The following is a 16,754-nucleotide window of genomic DNA, read 5'->3' as shown; positions in this document are numbered from 1 at the left end:
AACAGGTTGCCCAAAGAGTGTGAAGTCAGTCTGCAAGCTCGGAGATACTGAAAAGGTGACAAGATGGGATCCAGGGCTGCTGGTAGCAGACCCTGCTCTGGAGAGGGATCTCTCCAGACATCCCTTCCAATCTCAGCTGCATTGCGATCCTGCAGCATCACAGGGCTGCAACCAAGACAGTGCACACCAAAGGAAAACAAAAATGGGCCATTTGGAGAGTGAATAAATACACTGATGGCTTCCTTAACTTTAATCATTTATTCAGGAATATAAGTACAAATAAATGGTTTGGGTTATTCATCATAAAAACCCACTCAGGAATGTCACAAGGAATATAGAACTGTCACATGGTTAACTCCTCAGGCATCTGCGATGGACTATAAACATTCAAGATAAAATTCCAACCTCAATAATTAACTCTGCAATTTTAAGTTCTATAAACAGAATTTGTACACAGAAATATTAACAGCTGTCCAAGAGCACACTGGTAACTCCCAGACGCCAGAGCAATACTTGCTTGTGAATAATCCAGGAGCTGTAACCAAGACACTTGTGTGTCAAGTGCGTCAAGTAAGAATGGACTGAGCTTTCATTTACACAGTAACTTAACATTTCCTTGTTTGTCGAGTTCCACAATACGGAGTTCTTTCAAGATGCGGACTCTTGAGTTAGTGGCTTTCAAATTCATCTTGCTCATCTGCGAAATGCTGAGCGCTGCTCTGCAAGACAAGAGCAAACTATTCAGCAAAGCAGGGTATCAAACATCAGGTTGGCCAGGCAGTGATTAAAAAGCTCACACTGTTTCAAGATTGATTTTTGCAAGTGCTCTGTAATTTTCACACTTAGGCACATTTCCATCAATCTCACTGTGCTGCTTCGAAGAACAGTCCAAGCGTAATGTCCAAGACAGAATGGGTTAAAAGCTTCTTCATTTTTTATTGTCAACCTGACAATATCCACAGCCAAAATCACAGACGGAGGCCGGGGCTCAGGGGCAAGGGCTCGAGTCAGGGCCCAGGGTCAGGATTCGGGGTAGCAATTTGGGCTGAGTTAAGGTTGTATTTTTTTCCAGGTTATGAAAGCTAAAAGGGTTTTCTAATATGACTGTGTCAGCAAAACTTAGTTCTGAGTAGACCTAGTTTTGGACATCTGTTCAGTGAATCAAACAGAAAAAAATCAGTTTGTGAAGGACTTGACATGTACTTTTGAAAAATATGAAATTATAAGTCATTTTTATGCAAATAAATTTGGAGAGTTTATTACGATTGCATGTCACTTTGGACTATAAATATATAACCATTAATGGCCTAAGCAAGGGAAATCAACATTTGAAGTTTATAGTCTAGCAGCAAATAGTTAACTAACTAAAAAGTTGACAACAGCTTTCATTTAGTTTGAAAAGGCTGGAATTTCTTTACAGATTATAAAAGTCTGACTAATTAATTGTTTCAGTCTTACCTATTCTTATTTACAACGAAGTGGTTAAATAACTCCCTGTAAAAATTGTTCAAGTCTGCCAGTTTAACAGTACTCCTGATACTCCTTGGTACAGCCTTAAGCATTTCTTCAGTCAATGGTTTGAATTGTGATTCTAGAATATTGAAAATATAAGACATATATGAGAAATACTGAAGACGGAAGCCTTAGGAAATATTATTTACAAAACTTCCTGGGGCTGTGTGTGTGGGGGGATCAGTCTTCATGCTCAAAAAAAAGGGAACAGTAGGAAGATTTTTTTTTCCCCCCAGCACTTACCTTCAGTTGACTCAGGGTCTGCAGATTCTGAACTAACTGGCTAAAAACAAATGAGAGAGATTTCAGGATTTGTTGGAATCTTATTCAGAAATTACTTTTTACAATTTGCACATCTGTATTAGTAACTGCATTTTACCATTTGATACCAAGGATCTCACAGCTACTGAAGTTAACAGCAAAATCTTGTTCAAATACAAATAAAAATAAGCTTGAAATGCAAACAAAAAGATTCATATGCAAGTCAGATGAGCCTCTTTGCGTCCTCCTTTGCATCCCAGCACGGATCTAGCTGAAAGCCCTGCCCAGGCAGGAGATGGCTCCCCTCTTCTCAAGCAACCCTCAGGGCTGACAGTTCTGACAAACTGAAGTTGGCTTTATCTAACTTTTCAGCCAGAAATACAGCATGGAGGAAAACCAAAACAAAACAGGGCCATTTTGGTATCTTTTCCTGTTTTCTGTCTTTCATAGACTGTTCGGCTACCTTCAAAACACAGATGATAACATAGGGACTGATACCAATTAAACAGTCCTTAATAGGAGCAGGATACAGCTATATTTTGCACTGAGCCTGTTTTACAGCAGCAGTATATTGAGGGCTGAGCATTAGAAATAAATAATAGAACAACATAAATTGAGGGTATTTAATCAAGGTAAAAGTTATCTGCAAACGAAGAGTGAATGAAACTGAAAAATACAGGAAATCTTTAACGCAAACCAACCATGGCAATAAAAGGCAGAAAAGAGAGACATCATTGATAGAGCGGGCCATGAGAAGACATGTAGAAAAACATAAGGTCAGTAAGATAATTACAATCTTTCTTTAATATTTTGCTTTTAATATAAGACACAGACCAGTCTTTGCAAATGATTTATTAGAATTTTGTGCTTTGAGTCACTCTGACAAAATATATAAATATCTATCAACTATTGACATCTATGTTCTGCTGCATTATACTTGCAATATGCTTCAATTATTCTTACTCATACTCCAACCTGTATTTAATATTTTACAGGAAATTAAATTCATCTCCATTTTGATATACATGAGGTTGAAGCAATTACACCCTTCACTCCCCACCCAAAGGCTTCTTACATGTGTTAACAGATCAACAGCAGCAGCAACCAACTGCATTGAAAATAAACAGAAATGTTTCCCAATTAAAGTCTTCTGTCAAAATAAGTTTTTCTTCCATGGGCAATTTAAATGGGACAACTCAGCAATGTAATCACATACAACCAAACCAAAAAGGTTTGTGAGAAATTGTAGCCCCATACCTGAAAAAAGAGTCTTCCTGACTTCATTTGAACTACTCAGATTAATAGTTTCTAAAATACAGACACTGTCATCTAATTACCTCTTCCTCTGGAGATTTCACTTCGTTGACAGTTTGGCAGGTTAACAGTTGTGCTGCAGCCTGTTCTTCCTCTGACAAAGGCAAGCGCTAAAGAGAAAGACACGGAAGAATTCTGATGCTTTCGGTTCCAAGGATGCTGCTATTTACAGAGGAACTCAATGTTTGTCTAACCCTTTTCTCATGGAAGCTAACAGTAGACTCCTACTTATTTCAAATAAAAGCAAGCTTACATGCTGAATATGTCTGAAAATCCAATTATAATATCCATTTAACACCAATAAATGATTCGATAAAAAGGAGCATTCAAGAGTTACTCATCCTGCCCAACTGTAGAGCGATGAATAAGACTTGTGATTTACCAAAATAGGCCTGATCTTGCAAATATTTCTTCAGGTAAATAGTCCTTTTATTTTCTAAGTCTCTAGGAATTACACATTTTTCAATCCAACTACGCCCATTAATGTACAGGTTACACAAATATATGCTCATTTACAGGAGTAAAACAAAAGTGGTACCTCAAGATCAGTATGTTGCTGTAGTGCCTGAACCATCTTCATTGTGTTTTCTAGGGCAGCACGAATGCAGTTCATGGATTCTGTCTGCTCTGTGGAAACTTTGTCCAGCTGCACACACAACATCTTGTAACGAGACTTCACCACTGCGAGTTCTTCTAAGAGAGTAATTGGATTTTCCTATACAGAAATTAAAAGTACACTTAAACTACTATAGAACAGAAATTAACTAGCCATTCAAACTATAGGCAATTAGTCACTAATATGTAATATGAAATGGCCCTCTACCATGAAAGTGATTAGGCAATCTTAGCTGTGTCCATCAGTTTCCACTACACATCTACTTTCTCATAAGCAAAAATTATATAAAATGTTAAAATAGCATTACTCTGCGCTACATAGTAAATACAGGGGGTGATTTTACTGTATTGGTGGTTTTAATGCCTTCTCTAGTTTAGAATAAATTAGAGACATCTCATTAAAAAGATTATTTTTCCACTCTATGTCACAATATTGTAAGGATGAGGACAAATTTATTAAATCTGTTATATGCTGACATTTTTCTCTCACCTCTCTCCCAAGCATGAATTTAGTCATTGTTTGCTGGCAAGTTTATGTTCGGTGTCAGGTAGTGGTGTATTTTAGCTAATATCAGAAACTGCCTCTAACAATTAACTGTTAACATTACTACTAATTTCTCAAAGCAAAATGTGAGAATTCCATTACACAACAATTTAGGGGAAGTTGTTGAATTTTTATTAAGCTAGTCACCTGGCTATAGGATGCAAGAAATGCTTTGTAGTAATAAAAAGCTATCAACTAGGTAAAAGAAAACTGAAATATATTTTAGGATTAAAAAAATCTATTTATTATCATTCACTTATTAACAGTTCATGCAAAATACAGTAAAATCTACAAATTTAATCCGAAAATACTACCTCTGCTGTTGGATTATCGGGAAGGCTTTTCATTATTTCAAACTCCAGTTTGTGTTGAATATAATCCAGATCAGATTCTGCCTTCTGGAACTAAAATATTTAAGATCAGCCACAGCATATTAAAAAATGAAAACTGTAGACAACACTCATCCATTTGTCTTTCTTGTATTGCAGGAAAGCAGAAGCCAGGTGCCTCCATTTTAAAGGTAGATATGCTACAAACGTAAGTTCCTAATCCTCCCTTCTATGCTCTTAGCTAATGTTTGAAAATTACGCTGACACACTTCTAGACTGAAAAAAAGCATTAAATAATTGTGTAATATTTATAAGATAAAAACTGCCAAATTAAATATCAAATAAACTATCTAGATAATAAACACCTAGCATATTACTTTGCAAAACTCCTGTGCTATCTTACAGCTGAGCTACTTGGCTCAGCCATCACTACTCCCAGCTGTCCCCAGTGCAAATGCAGACCCAGACACGAGTATTTTCCTTTCATGTGTAAGAAATAAACGAAACCCTGCACACCCAGTTGCACTAAAACAGCCCCCACCAATTCTACCATCAACAAATGGAAATTTGTTGGACGCTAATTACCCAACTGTTCTCTTTGCAGCCCTTTCATCTTGCCCTTTTTCACACAGCTCCACAAAATGCTTGTAAACATTCTCCCTAATTCCTAGATTAAATGCCCTTTTCTAAGCAAAACCTCTCAGGATGAAGCTTTTAGCTAGCAGTCCAAAGAGGGAAGTTATAGCAAGAGACAAGAACAATGCATCTTGTTTAAAACTGATTGTCTCAGAATGCAAAAGGAGTTTTCTTTCCTGAGATATTAAGATACTCTCCATTGATTTTTAGAGCTTTTTCTTGGCTAGCTGCTTTTCTTTTCAAGCATTAGGAATTCTATTAGCAAAACTGCAGTGTTCAGTCATTTACACAGCAGAGACTACAAGTTCAGGATCCAAGCATGAAGATTTTGTTATTAATGATATTAGGAATGTATTCTTTCAGATGATTATAATACCCATAACACATTTGGTTATTCTCTAATAAATCAGACTACCAAATAGATAATCTAATTGATGACATCATATTTCTTTCCTTGGGATAAATAAGCCCACAGAGAATTAGATAATTGCCTTGTAAAACAGTGTGCTGATAGCGCTATATTTAATTAATTTTAGCTTGCAATTTTAATGTCTATTAAGGACTTCTACTTAAAAAAAAAAAAAGAAAGAAAAAAAAGGCAGCCTTTCAGTTCATGAAACAAACATGAATTTCTTAATATAATTATTTGGGGAATTCACAGGCACAAAAGAGACTATGATGAAAGCAAGTTAAATGCTTGGAAGTTACTTAACTCAGTGTGGCTTCCACTATTTAAAATTAGATTAATTCTGAAGCAATCATTACTTTCCCTCCCCCTCAACCAAAAGAATCAAAATAAGGCTGTGTTTGTTAACTCTTATCTCAAAATACTAATTGGAATACCACAATGGTACCTAGTGTAAAAAAAAATGCTTTAGGCCTTTTGGCTGTTTGTATTTTGGTAGTTAGGCCTGGATACGAGAAGAATGTTGAGGTTTCAACCATCGGTCTTTTCCTAACCATTCAACCACATCTGTTCCCCTCCACTGGCAAACATTTATAATTCTTCAGTTCTAGGGACAGACAACCAAAGCAGGCCACTTTCTGCCTTGCTCCATCTCCTCCATCAAATTATTAATTATTAGGAATGCACACAATGAATGTGAGTGCCTTTAAAAAGTATCCATGAAGTCCTGTCCTTAAAAATACTACCGATATTGAAATATATAGAATGACAGTAAGCCATTAAGTCCTTGCTGCAACTGTGATTCAGACATTAAAAATTAAATGTGAATCTGAATGCTCATGCATCATATGACAATATCTTTAAGACTTGTCCTTTATGAAAACATTACAGTTCAGTATCACTGCATTTTCCTGAAAGCATACTACTCTCTAAAAGAAACAAAATTTATTAACAACTTCAAGGCATAGTTAATAAGCACTGAGATATATTCCTCCATTAAACCCATTTTTCCGTATTTTATAAATAGAAATATTTATTTCTTGCTATATTTCAGGATGCATACACCTGTAAAAATCTCATCTTAATGTTATAGGTTAGGATCATTTTCATGATGAATATTACATAGAATCACATAAAAATGCACATTTATGAAATGCAGATTTTGCAGTTTACTCACAGGCTTTGAAGAAAGTGTTACAAACTGTAAGGCAAGATTCAAGCCACTGCTGTGTACTCTGCTTTCAGATGCTTTGACAATACTATTGCACTGCTAGCTGTAAAGTACAGTAGTGCAATAAAGTCAGAGCATTCGTAAGCAGCAAGAATTCTGCACAAGTAATCAATACTCTCAAAATATGTATTGGTTAAAATCGTTTGAGTCAGATAGTGGTTTCAGTAGGTTGTGGAGATTTGGATAAGGTTAATGTTCACTGAGTCCTGACACGGACATGTAAGAACTCCTGTATTTCAAGATGTTAGAATCACTTAGAATCACTGCCCTTCTACTGACCAAGGAGGGAAAAAAAATCCTAAAGATCTGTCAGAAATTCAGTTTTCAAAAAAACTTGTGTTCATTCAACTGGAAATGACATTTCCAAACTTAATTATCTTTTGGATTCATCTTATGACAAGGAAAGTGCTATTAGACAGATGTTCTCAAACTGCCTTGCAGGGAACATTTTCTGGACACTAAAGTTTATTCTTCTGATTTGAAGGTGTTGAGTCACTCTTAAATGCATTTAAACATGACAAGATTTCGCAACATTGTGGATTTAAAATACCATTGGGGTAACCATTTGGATGTTAGAGGACAATGAATGTGGGGGTGTATTTCATAAATCTCAATAAAGGTGCTATTATTACAAAAAACACAATAACTTCATATAAAGTTTGAGAACTCCTGAGGTTTGTAGGCCTTAGCATTCCTAACAACAAATGCAAAGAAATGGGGAGTGGATATAAAAGATGACTGATGCACCCAGAGCAACAACCTGAGGCAACTCTACACCTGGGACATCTACAATGTTTTATAGAGAAATGGGAATGCTGCACAGTGTTCTTCCCTTTTTGTGGGAAGATCCTTTTGTCCTTTTTATGTATAAGGACAGACACCTAGATCTGATGGTATTTGCCATTAAAGGATCAATTCAAATTTCTCCTTGACAAATAACTAGGAGATAATGAATGCAAAACAATAAATCTCCGACCATCCCATTTTATAGTTGTTTGTCGAATCATCTTCTAGTCTCAGACATATAAGAATGACTTTTGACTTGTGATTCCATAGAATAATAACAAGCAATGTAGATAGTATTGCTGGCCAATGCCCTTTTAACATTGCACTGCTTTTTGTGCGTGATCACTAGTAGTACAACATAAAAAGGGCATTGGACAGGCACCACTCACAGAAAAGTAGGCCTACTCTACTTTAAAAAGTGAAATAAATTAACTAAACTGTTCTGAACAAAACACTTTCTGGTAGTTAATCCGCTTTGAATATTTTACTAGATGGATATCTACAAAATTTAAGTTCCTTTCAGTGCAGGCTGCTGAAGTGCTGCGTGCTGGAAAGCACTAGGTGAATATGCAAAGTTCTGAGAGACTTAACAAAATTATTGTTGTACAGAAAGATACATTTCTTACTGCCACCTACTACATACTACACTACATCTTGACTCAACATCTGTTGAAGCTGTCGGAAAGATCTTCAGTTCCAGGTGACTTCAGTGCACGCTTGGGCAGCACAGCCTTAGGTGTCTAAATGTTAAACTAACAGCGCCCAGGATTCTTACCCGAGCTGAAGAGCCAGGTTTAGCATCTTTAACATAACGAATCCCGTCTTACATTGCAGACGTTATGATTCATTCAGCTCTTTTTTAGAGCAGTAGTCTGAAATAACCAGAGATTTACCTGGTATTTTCGTTTGCATTGTTCTTTTTAAGCTCCTGCAAATTAGCTTATCCTTGGTTCTACAAGGCTAAAAAGATGGTTTTCGTGAAATGCACATCAAAGCCTCTGGGGAAATAAGAACTGTTATTTTATCACACTTCTGTGGAGGGAGCTGACTTCACAGGAAGTCCAGGAAGAAGAAACAATAAGCAGACGGAAAAGCAGGAGACCCAAAGTGGCAACGAGAGACATCCTTGCCAATGCATGTTTCTGATTGACTGTAAAAACGGCCAGAAGAAATGCAAGATCACTTTAGTCTGTGTGTGTGACCAGTAATTGCCTTCTCCTAGCAGAAGCAGACGCCCCTGTTAACTTTAATGGCAGTAAACTACCTCTTTGATTATTTATGCACTACAACAAAAACCATAAATCGGCAAACGTTAACAGTATGACTTCCCCGTGCTTTTTGTAACAAACTTCTACATCTAACTTGTGTACTTCTAAGCAGGTTTACACAAAGGAAAAGCAAACATGCTACAAAGACGAAAGAAATAAAATTGCTCAGTATTGTTCAGCACTAACAGAAGAACTGGGGAAAATCTCAAGCTTACACGATGGGCAGGGCTGTGAGTTTTGAATTTGAAGTCAGAGCTAAACTTCCAAGTCTCCCAGCAAGGAAAACTTGCGAGGGAGTGTCATATTTTGCAGGACTATGTCAGCACAAGCATTTTAATTTACGTAAGGCCACTGGAATGAAGCCATACTATCTAGGCAGCATTTGGGTATACAAATCAGTCCCAAGACACTTTACTTTAAAAACAAATTAAAAAATGAAGTTGTGAAAATTGCATTAAACAGAGCAAAAAGGAAGATCAAGATTTGAGAGCTGCTACAAGGGATCTTGGCTGTTTCAAAAAGACAGTTTTCCAGACTCTAACAATATGTGGAAGAATACCATGGCTTTTTGGTTGTCCTTTTTTAAATTTTTTATTTATTTAGCAAAGTACGAGTGGGGCAACAAGGGCCACTTACATAACGCCGCCGAGCCTCGCCTTCAAGCGCCCGCGCAAACAGCGCTGAACACAAGAGCTGCGAGGAGCTACACCAAGAGCAGGAGCGCAGCCGGCAACACCCCGGCCCCGCCATCCGCGGAGCCCCAGGGCCGTGCGGGGCCCCGGGGACCCCCCGCGCGCGCCGCCCTCGCGCCTCAGGCGCGCGGAGCCGCCTCTCCTCGGGGCGAGCGGCCGGGCGCGCCCACTGCGCGGGGCGACGGGGGAGCCTCGGGGCCTCTCCCGCGGCCCCAGCGCTCGTCCCCGCCGAGCCGGGGGGCTCCTCCCTGCCGCGCGGGGAGGGAACGGGCCGGGCGGCCCGAGGGCGGCGCGGAGCCTCCTCATCCCCCACCCCGCCCCGCGCCCCTTCCTCCTCTCCCCCTCTACCCGCGGCGCGAATGGACCGGCCCGCCCGACCTCTTTGCCCCGGCCACCCCCGCAGAGGAAATGGACCAGCCCAGGTGAGATTTACCCCCCCCGTTATCTTAGAGAAAATGGACTATTCCAAAAGCGCTTCGCTCCACGCCCCCCCCTCCCGGCCGCCACAGGGCGAGGGGTTAAAATGGGGGAACCCCCCCCGCCCCCCCAACACACCGGGAGAATAGAGTGGCCCAGAGCGCCTGAATCCCCCTAGGTGAGCGGAAAATGGGCGCGCTCAAGCCCCGGGGCGAGGGGTTGAATGGAGCGGCGCGGCGGGGCCCCGCCCCCGCGGGGGGAGAGCGCAATGGACCGGCCCGGTCGAACCCGCCCGACCCAACGGGCCGGTGGCCGCGCCCTCGCCGCCCCCCCCCCCACCCCGCCCCCGGCGCCCGGATGGGACTCGCCTGCCCTCCCCCGCCCTCCGCCGGCCTCTCGCCCCCTCCCGCCCCCGGGCGCGCCCGCGCTGCGCCCTCCCGCGCCTCCGCCTCCCCCCCGGCTTCGGGCGGCCGCTCCGGGGCGCCCCCGCCGCCGCGCGGCCCCGCCGCCGCCCCCGCCCCGCCGCCCGCGCTCACCATGGTCTCGAGCCTGGTAACCGCCGTCTCCATGTTGAATAGTTGACATTCCTCAGGCGGCGGCGGAGAGGCACCCACCCCCCTCTCTGCGGGATGGGAGAGTCGGCGGCCCCCATTGGGCAGCTGTCACTCACCGCTCCTCTCCAATTGGTCTTCCGCTGACAGCGGCCGCCGGCCATTGGCTAGGAGGGAATGTAAACCCTCTTGAAGGTAGGCTGGAGGCCATTGGTCGAGAGGAAAACTGCGCCCGCCGATTGGCCCGGCGGGGGAGGGCCGCGGAGCGCGATTGGGGTAGAGCAGCAGCCGGCGGTGGTTGGCTGAGATGGAGCACCCGGGCCGCCATTGGCTCGCAGCTTGCGGCTAATTCGCAACTGAAGGGGGCGATTAGCGGCTCCGTTTCGTTTATCGTCTGCGGTCTCCGATGATTGGTCGCGCCTCTCCCACCTTTCAATCTGATTGGCCTTTTCCAGCCTAACGGTTTCCTCGCGCTGATTGGTTGGCCTGAAAAGCCTTTACCCAATGGCGGGGCGGCTCGCCTTTGTGTGCCTCAGGGCGCGGGACCGAGCCGCGCCGGCGCACCCGCCATTGGCCGCGCTCCGCGTCCCTCTGCCCTCCCCAGGAGCGCGCGCCCGCGCCCGCCCGGCGGCCAATCAGCGCGCCGCTCGCTACGGCTCCGGGCGGGACGGCAGAGAGCGGCGCTCCGATTGGCTGCGGGCGGCGCGAGGAGCGGTTTGAACCGGCGGGCGCCGGGCGGGAGGTGAGTGGGGCCTTGAGGGGGAGTCGCGGGGGCGGGAAGTCCCCGCGCCCGCCTCGGCCTCGCGGGGGTCCCGAGTCGCTTGTCCCCGCACACACGGGCCCGCGAGGATGGCGGTTCGGCCGCAGCCCCGGGCGGCTGTCCCTGCCCGCGTTGCGCGGGACCCCCGGGCCCCTCCGCGCTTAACGGAAACGTTGCGGCCGCTGGGGAGGCGGCTGGGGCCTGTGGGGTGCCCCTGAGACGGGCCGAGGCTTCCCGGGAGGATGTGACAGGGGGTCGTGTAGCCCCGAACACACATTAAAGGTCCAAGCGCTGCTGCTAATCGGTGGCGTCTCCAGCTTCAGTTCCTCGCGTGTGTGAAACCCCGCGCGAGTCTGGGGAACTGACTGAGGCGGCTCCGGAACGGGCCCCTGGCCCGCAGGGCAGGGCGCTGCGCGTGGGGTAAATGGCGTTAAAGGTTGTCCCCCAAAATGGGGCTCTGTCAGGACCCCAGCAAGACTCTCCTGATGATGAGGGTAACTTTTGAGCAAAGGAAGTCCTGGATCCTTTGTGTGTGGGTTTTTTTTTTTTTTGTGTCACCTGTCAACATTCTCCAGAATAATATTATTTTTCCAAAGCACAGTATTTGTCAGTGTAGGGTAAAGAAAAAGTGCTATCAACATCCTTCGAGTGAGTCCTAAGCAGAAAGCCCTCATACCTCTGAATCAATAAAATGATGGGTTTTTTTATTTTTTCACTTGTCTTGTGTGTGCAAACATATGTCAGTGGATTGGGGAGATTTTAGAGGAGGTGATAATCTTTATCCACTTTATGTGATGCTTCTTGTAAGACAACTGTGACTAACTTTTAACTGAATTTTTGAGACGCCATCCATGCCCTTTCCAATCCCTCCTGTGACAGTCCTCTCTTGAGGAAAGTGGGAATATTTCTATAAATTAATTTTAATTTGTTGTTTCTTTTTTTAGCAGCAATGGCAAAGTACAAGCAACGTCGACGAAAGCTGAAAGCCAGAGCAAAATTTCTAATGGAAAAAAAAAGAAATGCTGCTAATCCCCAGAGCTCAGATTGCCCCTCTCCAAGGTAAGGGGCTCTCATAGAACTTTTTCTTTAATTCAATTTCTGGAGTCATTATTTGCTCCATATATAATATGAAACTGAGGTAAAAGCTCTGTGTTGGAGCCTGTATATCAGTGGAATTGTTTCATCTTGTACATTTTGTAGTACTTGCTCTAATGTTAACTTTAATGCACAGCAAATACATTTTGGAAAAAAACAATATATTGCAAATCCAAGTTTTTTTTTTTTTTTTAATGTTTAGTGCCACAACCCTTCTCATGGTGTTTCTTGGTCTTTCGTAGTCTCATTCTCATTTTTACTCTGTTGGCAACTGTTGGTGGTGGTGCTTGTAATTTCCACAGTTATTTGTTTTAAAGCTTGACTTTATAAATATATTGATGTCTTTGTTCTGAACTGTTCTTTCGCAGGCCAGCAGGTGATGTTCCTCTGGACACATCAACTGTGCAAAGCCGTCTGTCCTCAGTCTGGTCGTTCACTTTGCCCAGTGTGAAAACGGTAGTAAAACCCTTTACAGCAACAGCATCGTTGCTGTACTGTTGGTGCCAGAGCGCTGTCACACAGGTAGGCGTCCCGGTGTGCGAGGCGGTACTGATTGGTTGTACTCGTTGGCTGTACTGAGATGATTGTACCCATATATGAACTTTTCAGGTCAAGCGTGGATTATACTCTAGATAAAGTTAAATGGCTTTTTGAGAAAGTCACTCTTTGGGTTCCAGCCCAGCGTAAGGCCGTTGTGGTAAAGCAGTTGCAATTAATATTCAAAGATTGGATGCCCAAGCAGAAATGATAGAGCGAATCTAAAGTATTTGGTGAAATTCCCTCTCTATTTTGTGACTTTCTGTAGACTACAATGCAAGACTTTGCAATAGAGCTTTCAATAGGAATTATACCCGATAGCCTTGTCTCTGGAAATGCAATTTCTTGTAAGCACTGGTTTGGTTTCTTTTTGTGTTTAGAGTCTTAAAGTGGTTAAAGACACCATATTTCCATCACAAATCTACTTAAGGGAGCTAAATACATTTAGAGAGAAGCTGGAAAAGTTGGAAACTGAATTCTCTCAATTGCAAGGAATACTCCAGGTCAGTCTGAATCCTCATGGGGCAGAGTAATGTTTAATTGTGTAGAAATTTAAGGAATTGTGGTCAGTGAGGGGAAACTGAAATCTTAACACTTTCCCATTGTGCAGTATTTCACCTCTTTTACACATGAAGCATTATTAAACTGCAGTTACTTCTTGGCTGCAGGCTAGTAATTCTGATAAGAGGCTTTTTATCTTCCCGGTTCAAATGAAATCAAAAGCTCTGTTCTCTAAAATTCAATGTGCTTGCCAGCGTATTTAATATTCTCTTATTTATTCATACTTCTTTTTTCAGATGAATGGAACTGCAGCTTCGTCTTCAGACAATTCTCTTTGTCAACGGTGCAATAAGCCAGTTCTGGATGCTCCTGCGCAAACACAGGGGGACCTGCTGTTACCAGTGTCCGGGCCTTGGGCAGCACAACTGCAACCTGCACATGCAGCCCCTGCACCTCTCCCACCTCCACCACCACCCCCGCCACCGCCTTTGCCCCCACCACCAGCACCTCCAGCTCCTCTCCTCCTCAAACGGGGCAGCAGCTCCAAAACCCTCCCGGTAGGCAGGAATCTCCACTTAGTTACTTGTGGCTGGGTTCTTTAATCACCGTTTAGTTACTTGTGGCTGGGTTCTTTAATCACCGTTTAGTTACTTGTAGCTGGGTTGTTTGGACCTGGGTTTGTGCATGAGCAGCCTGTCATTTGGCACTTCTAATTTTCCTTCTAACCCCTCTACTGTATTCAGGAAACATCATTAAAAAAAGATGGGCCGATGCATATCACTCTCAAAGATCTCCTGAATGTAAAACTAAAGAAAACAGAGAGCAACCTGAGAATCGACAAGGTAAATCAGAGGACATGGGGATAGCTGGATGATCAGCGCAAACTTCCCGTGGTGCTTGTCTCAGCCTCTCAGGGACTCACAGAATTTGTCAAGAAATAGTATTTTCTCTTCTGAAAACAAAGCAAGGAGTTTTAAGTGAGCCTCCTAGTGAGCATATGGGCATTGGAAGTGAACAAATTAACCAATCTCATGGAAGGATCTGGACATTAAGATTAAGGACATATAGCTTTTATGTAGCTTTATGTTTGTGAGTGTTGTCAATATATTTTGGGTTTATTTTGCCTGTCTAAAATGTTGCTTGCAGAAGTGTGTGTTTTGTTTTTAATAAACTGTTTTTGTCCAAGCCACATTAAATCTTAAGGATTTAAAAAAGCGTGAAAGCCATAAACCACAAAACTCCTTCAGAGTATAAATACTAATTAGATTTCAGTTCAGCAAGGCCTTTTAAAGTTCATTTGTGGTAATGTTTCTGTTCTGACTTTAGGCAGGATCACCAGTGAAGACACGCAGGGCATTAATTACCGTGTCAGATTTACAGAGCATTAGTCTGAGACCTAAATCCAATCCATCAGTTCACATTACAAACTGCTTAATGTAAGAAGTCTTCTTCCTTACTTTGATATTTGATTTCTGTGTTCACAATAATGATGAACACTGTTTACAGAATGTTTTAATAATCTGTTTTTTTTTTCTGTTAGTACTCCTGCTAAAAATCAGTTAGATCTTCGAAAACATCTTAAGAAAGTCAATATACAAAGGTGAGTTCCTTCCTATTCTCATTTTGTTTCTCTAAAAAGTTAGAGAACTAATAATAATTCCCCTTACTGCTTCCAACCTTTCCAGAAGTCCTGGGGGCACTCCACTAAATGCTAAAGAAAACATGGAGAGTGGCACTGGCTTGACACCGATCATGACACAGGCACTGCGACGCAAGTTTCAGGCAAGTCATGGTGTTTGTCTTTCCAGAAAAAAAATAAAGTGGCTTGAAAGTTCCAGTATACCATGGAATTTCATACTTTTTTTTCCTACTCTGCAGTCCCACTGATATTTGTGATCTCTTGAAGGCATAAGATACCTTAATAGAAAGTGAAAATCCTCGGGAGCCAGTGTTACTGAGGTTATAATAACTACTAAGTAGTCGTTACACTACTAATTATTAGGATAAGGTACTGTCTCTGTAGTTGACATCCAGGACAGCTAAGTACTTCGCATATAAGGTACCTGTTGTACTGTTTCCCAGTTTACTGGTAAGGAAACTATAGAATGGAGATGCTGGTGCCCTGCCTTTCAGCAGGTTCTTTCATGGTGCTTACAAGAAAAGTTGAGATTTTGTACTGGCTCTCGTATTATAGTCCCAGTTTCCAGGAGAAAAAAAATATGAGGGTTAATAATGTCTTCTATTTTAACAATTTGCTGGTTTGTTTTCTTTTATGAAGTATCAATTGAGAGTAACATTGTAGTTTATCTGAACAGTAACTGTACCAAGCTCATACTCCAAGGTCTGACCCTGTTCTTGTTTCAACAGATGGCTCATCCAAAGAGTCCCTCTCCAGCCAAGTTAAATGCTGCTAACAGCTTCGATGAACAGAAGTAGTTTTATGGAACAATGTATTTTATTCAGCTATGGTGAGGAAGTCACTTGAATCCCACTTTTATATTACTAAACCATAATGTATCTGTAAGTAAATCTAATGTACGTGAGAAAGGGGAGTGTTGAAAACACTTTTACCAGAATTCTACTTTTTAAAATCAAGGTCTTTATAAATGAGTCTCGCTTCTTTATAATGAGTCTCACTATGGTTATATCTTTTCTGTTACTGGACAAAATTGAATGAAATATCCTGAGTCCTTTGACTATGTAACTGCTGCTGAAGCTTTCAGAAAACAAGTAGGGACTGTTACATTCCTGGCTTGCTGCTGCATGTAATACAGGTGTATTTGTTAACTTAAATTTTATATATATATATTTTTTTTTAACAAAGAAAAGATTGAGAGTAGATATACAGATTTACCGAAAAGATCCACCTTGGTGCTCTGATAGTGTTAAAGATTATATTAAATACATAAGTATTAAACGTGCAGGGCTGGAGGTTTCCACAAACAGGTGCCTAAGGAATGATGAAGGAATTAACGTAGGGAGTGTGGCCGGTGACGGGTCCCCCATCCTGTGAACGGGAGACCCCTCTGCTGGGAGGTCCCCGGAAGCCCCCGGCGGCTCCCGCTCTGCGGGAGAGCGATGGAGAAGCCGCCCCGCGGGGCGGCCGGGGCTGCTGGCGGCGCTCGGGCTGCTCCCCGCCGCTCGGCGGCGCTTGGCTCCCGCTGCCGCTCGTTTCACGGCGGGCGGTACCGGCGGGCGGCGCTCGCTGCTCCCCGCCGCTCGCTTCACGGCGGGCGGTACCGGCCGCCGCGCCCCGCCTCGAAATGGCTCCCGCCGCGCCGGCTCCGCGCATGCGCGGC

General features: G+C 42.9%; 2 protein-coding genes across 3 annotated transcripts; one reads left to right on the top strand and one right to left on the bottom strand.

Moving 5' to 3' along the window:
- Positions 1–565: 565 nt before the first annotated feature.
- Positions 566–10,648, bottom strand: SKA2 (spindle and kinetochore associated complex subunit 2). 2 transcript variants are annotated; one of them, XM_088536232.1, is made up of 7 exons: positions 10,548–10,625; positions 4,561–4,650; positions 3,626–3,802; positions 3,111–3,197; positions 1,756–1,795; positions 1,459–1,591; positions 566–719 (listed from the first exon to the last, which is right to left on the bottom strand). In XM_088536232.1, exons 1-7 carry the CDS (start codon positions 10,578–10,580, stop codon positions 590–592), a joined length of 690 nt encoding a protein of 229 aa, XP_088392358.1. In that variant the 5' UTR covers positions 10,581–10,625; the 3' UTR covers positions 566–589. The 2 variants fall into 2 exon arrangements, with proteins under 2 accessions (XP_088392358.1, XP_088392351.1); XM_088536225.1 differs by lacking the exon at positions 4,561–4,650 and having other exon boundaries at positions 10,548–10,648.
- A 1,612-nt stretch (positions 10,649–12,260) lies between these two features.
- On the top strand, positions 12,261–15,911 carry PRR11 (proline rich 11). The gene is made up of 9 exons (XM_010218590.2): positions 12,261–12,381; positions 12,786–12,939; positions 13,335–13,457; positions 13,752–14,012; positions 14,199–14,297; positions 14,782–14,891; positions 14,996–15,055; positions 15,141–15,237; positions 15,823–15,911. Exons 1-9 carry the CDS (start codon positions 12,272–12,274, stop codon positions 15,889–15,891), a joined length of 1,083 nt encoding a protein of 360 aa, XP_010216892.2. The 5' UTR covers positions 12,261–12,271; the 3' UTR covers positions 15,892–15,911.
- Positions 15,912–16,754: the final 843 nt, after the last annotated feature.

Source organism: Tinamus guttatus, unplaced genomic scaffold, assembly GCF_059628265.1.
Source record: "Tinamus guttatus ecotype Peru unplaced genomic scaffold, ASM5962826v1 Tinamus_guttatus_pri_ptg000043l, whole genome shotgun sequence".
NCBI lineage: Eukaryota > Metazoa > Chordata > Aves > Tinamiformes > Tinamidae > Tinamus > Tinamus guttatus.
The sequence above is the reverse complement of the archived record's forward strand: the minus strand, read 5'-3'. Positions and strand labels throughout refer to the sequence as shown.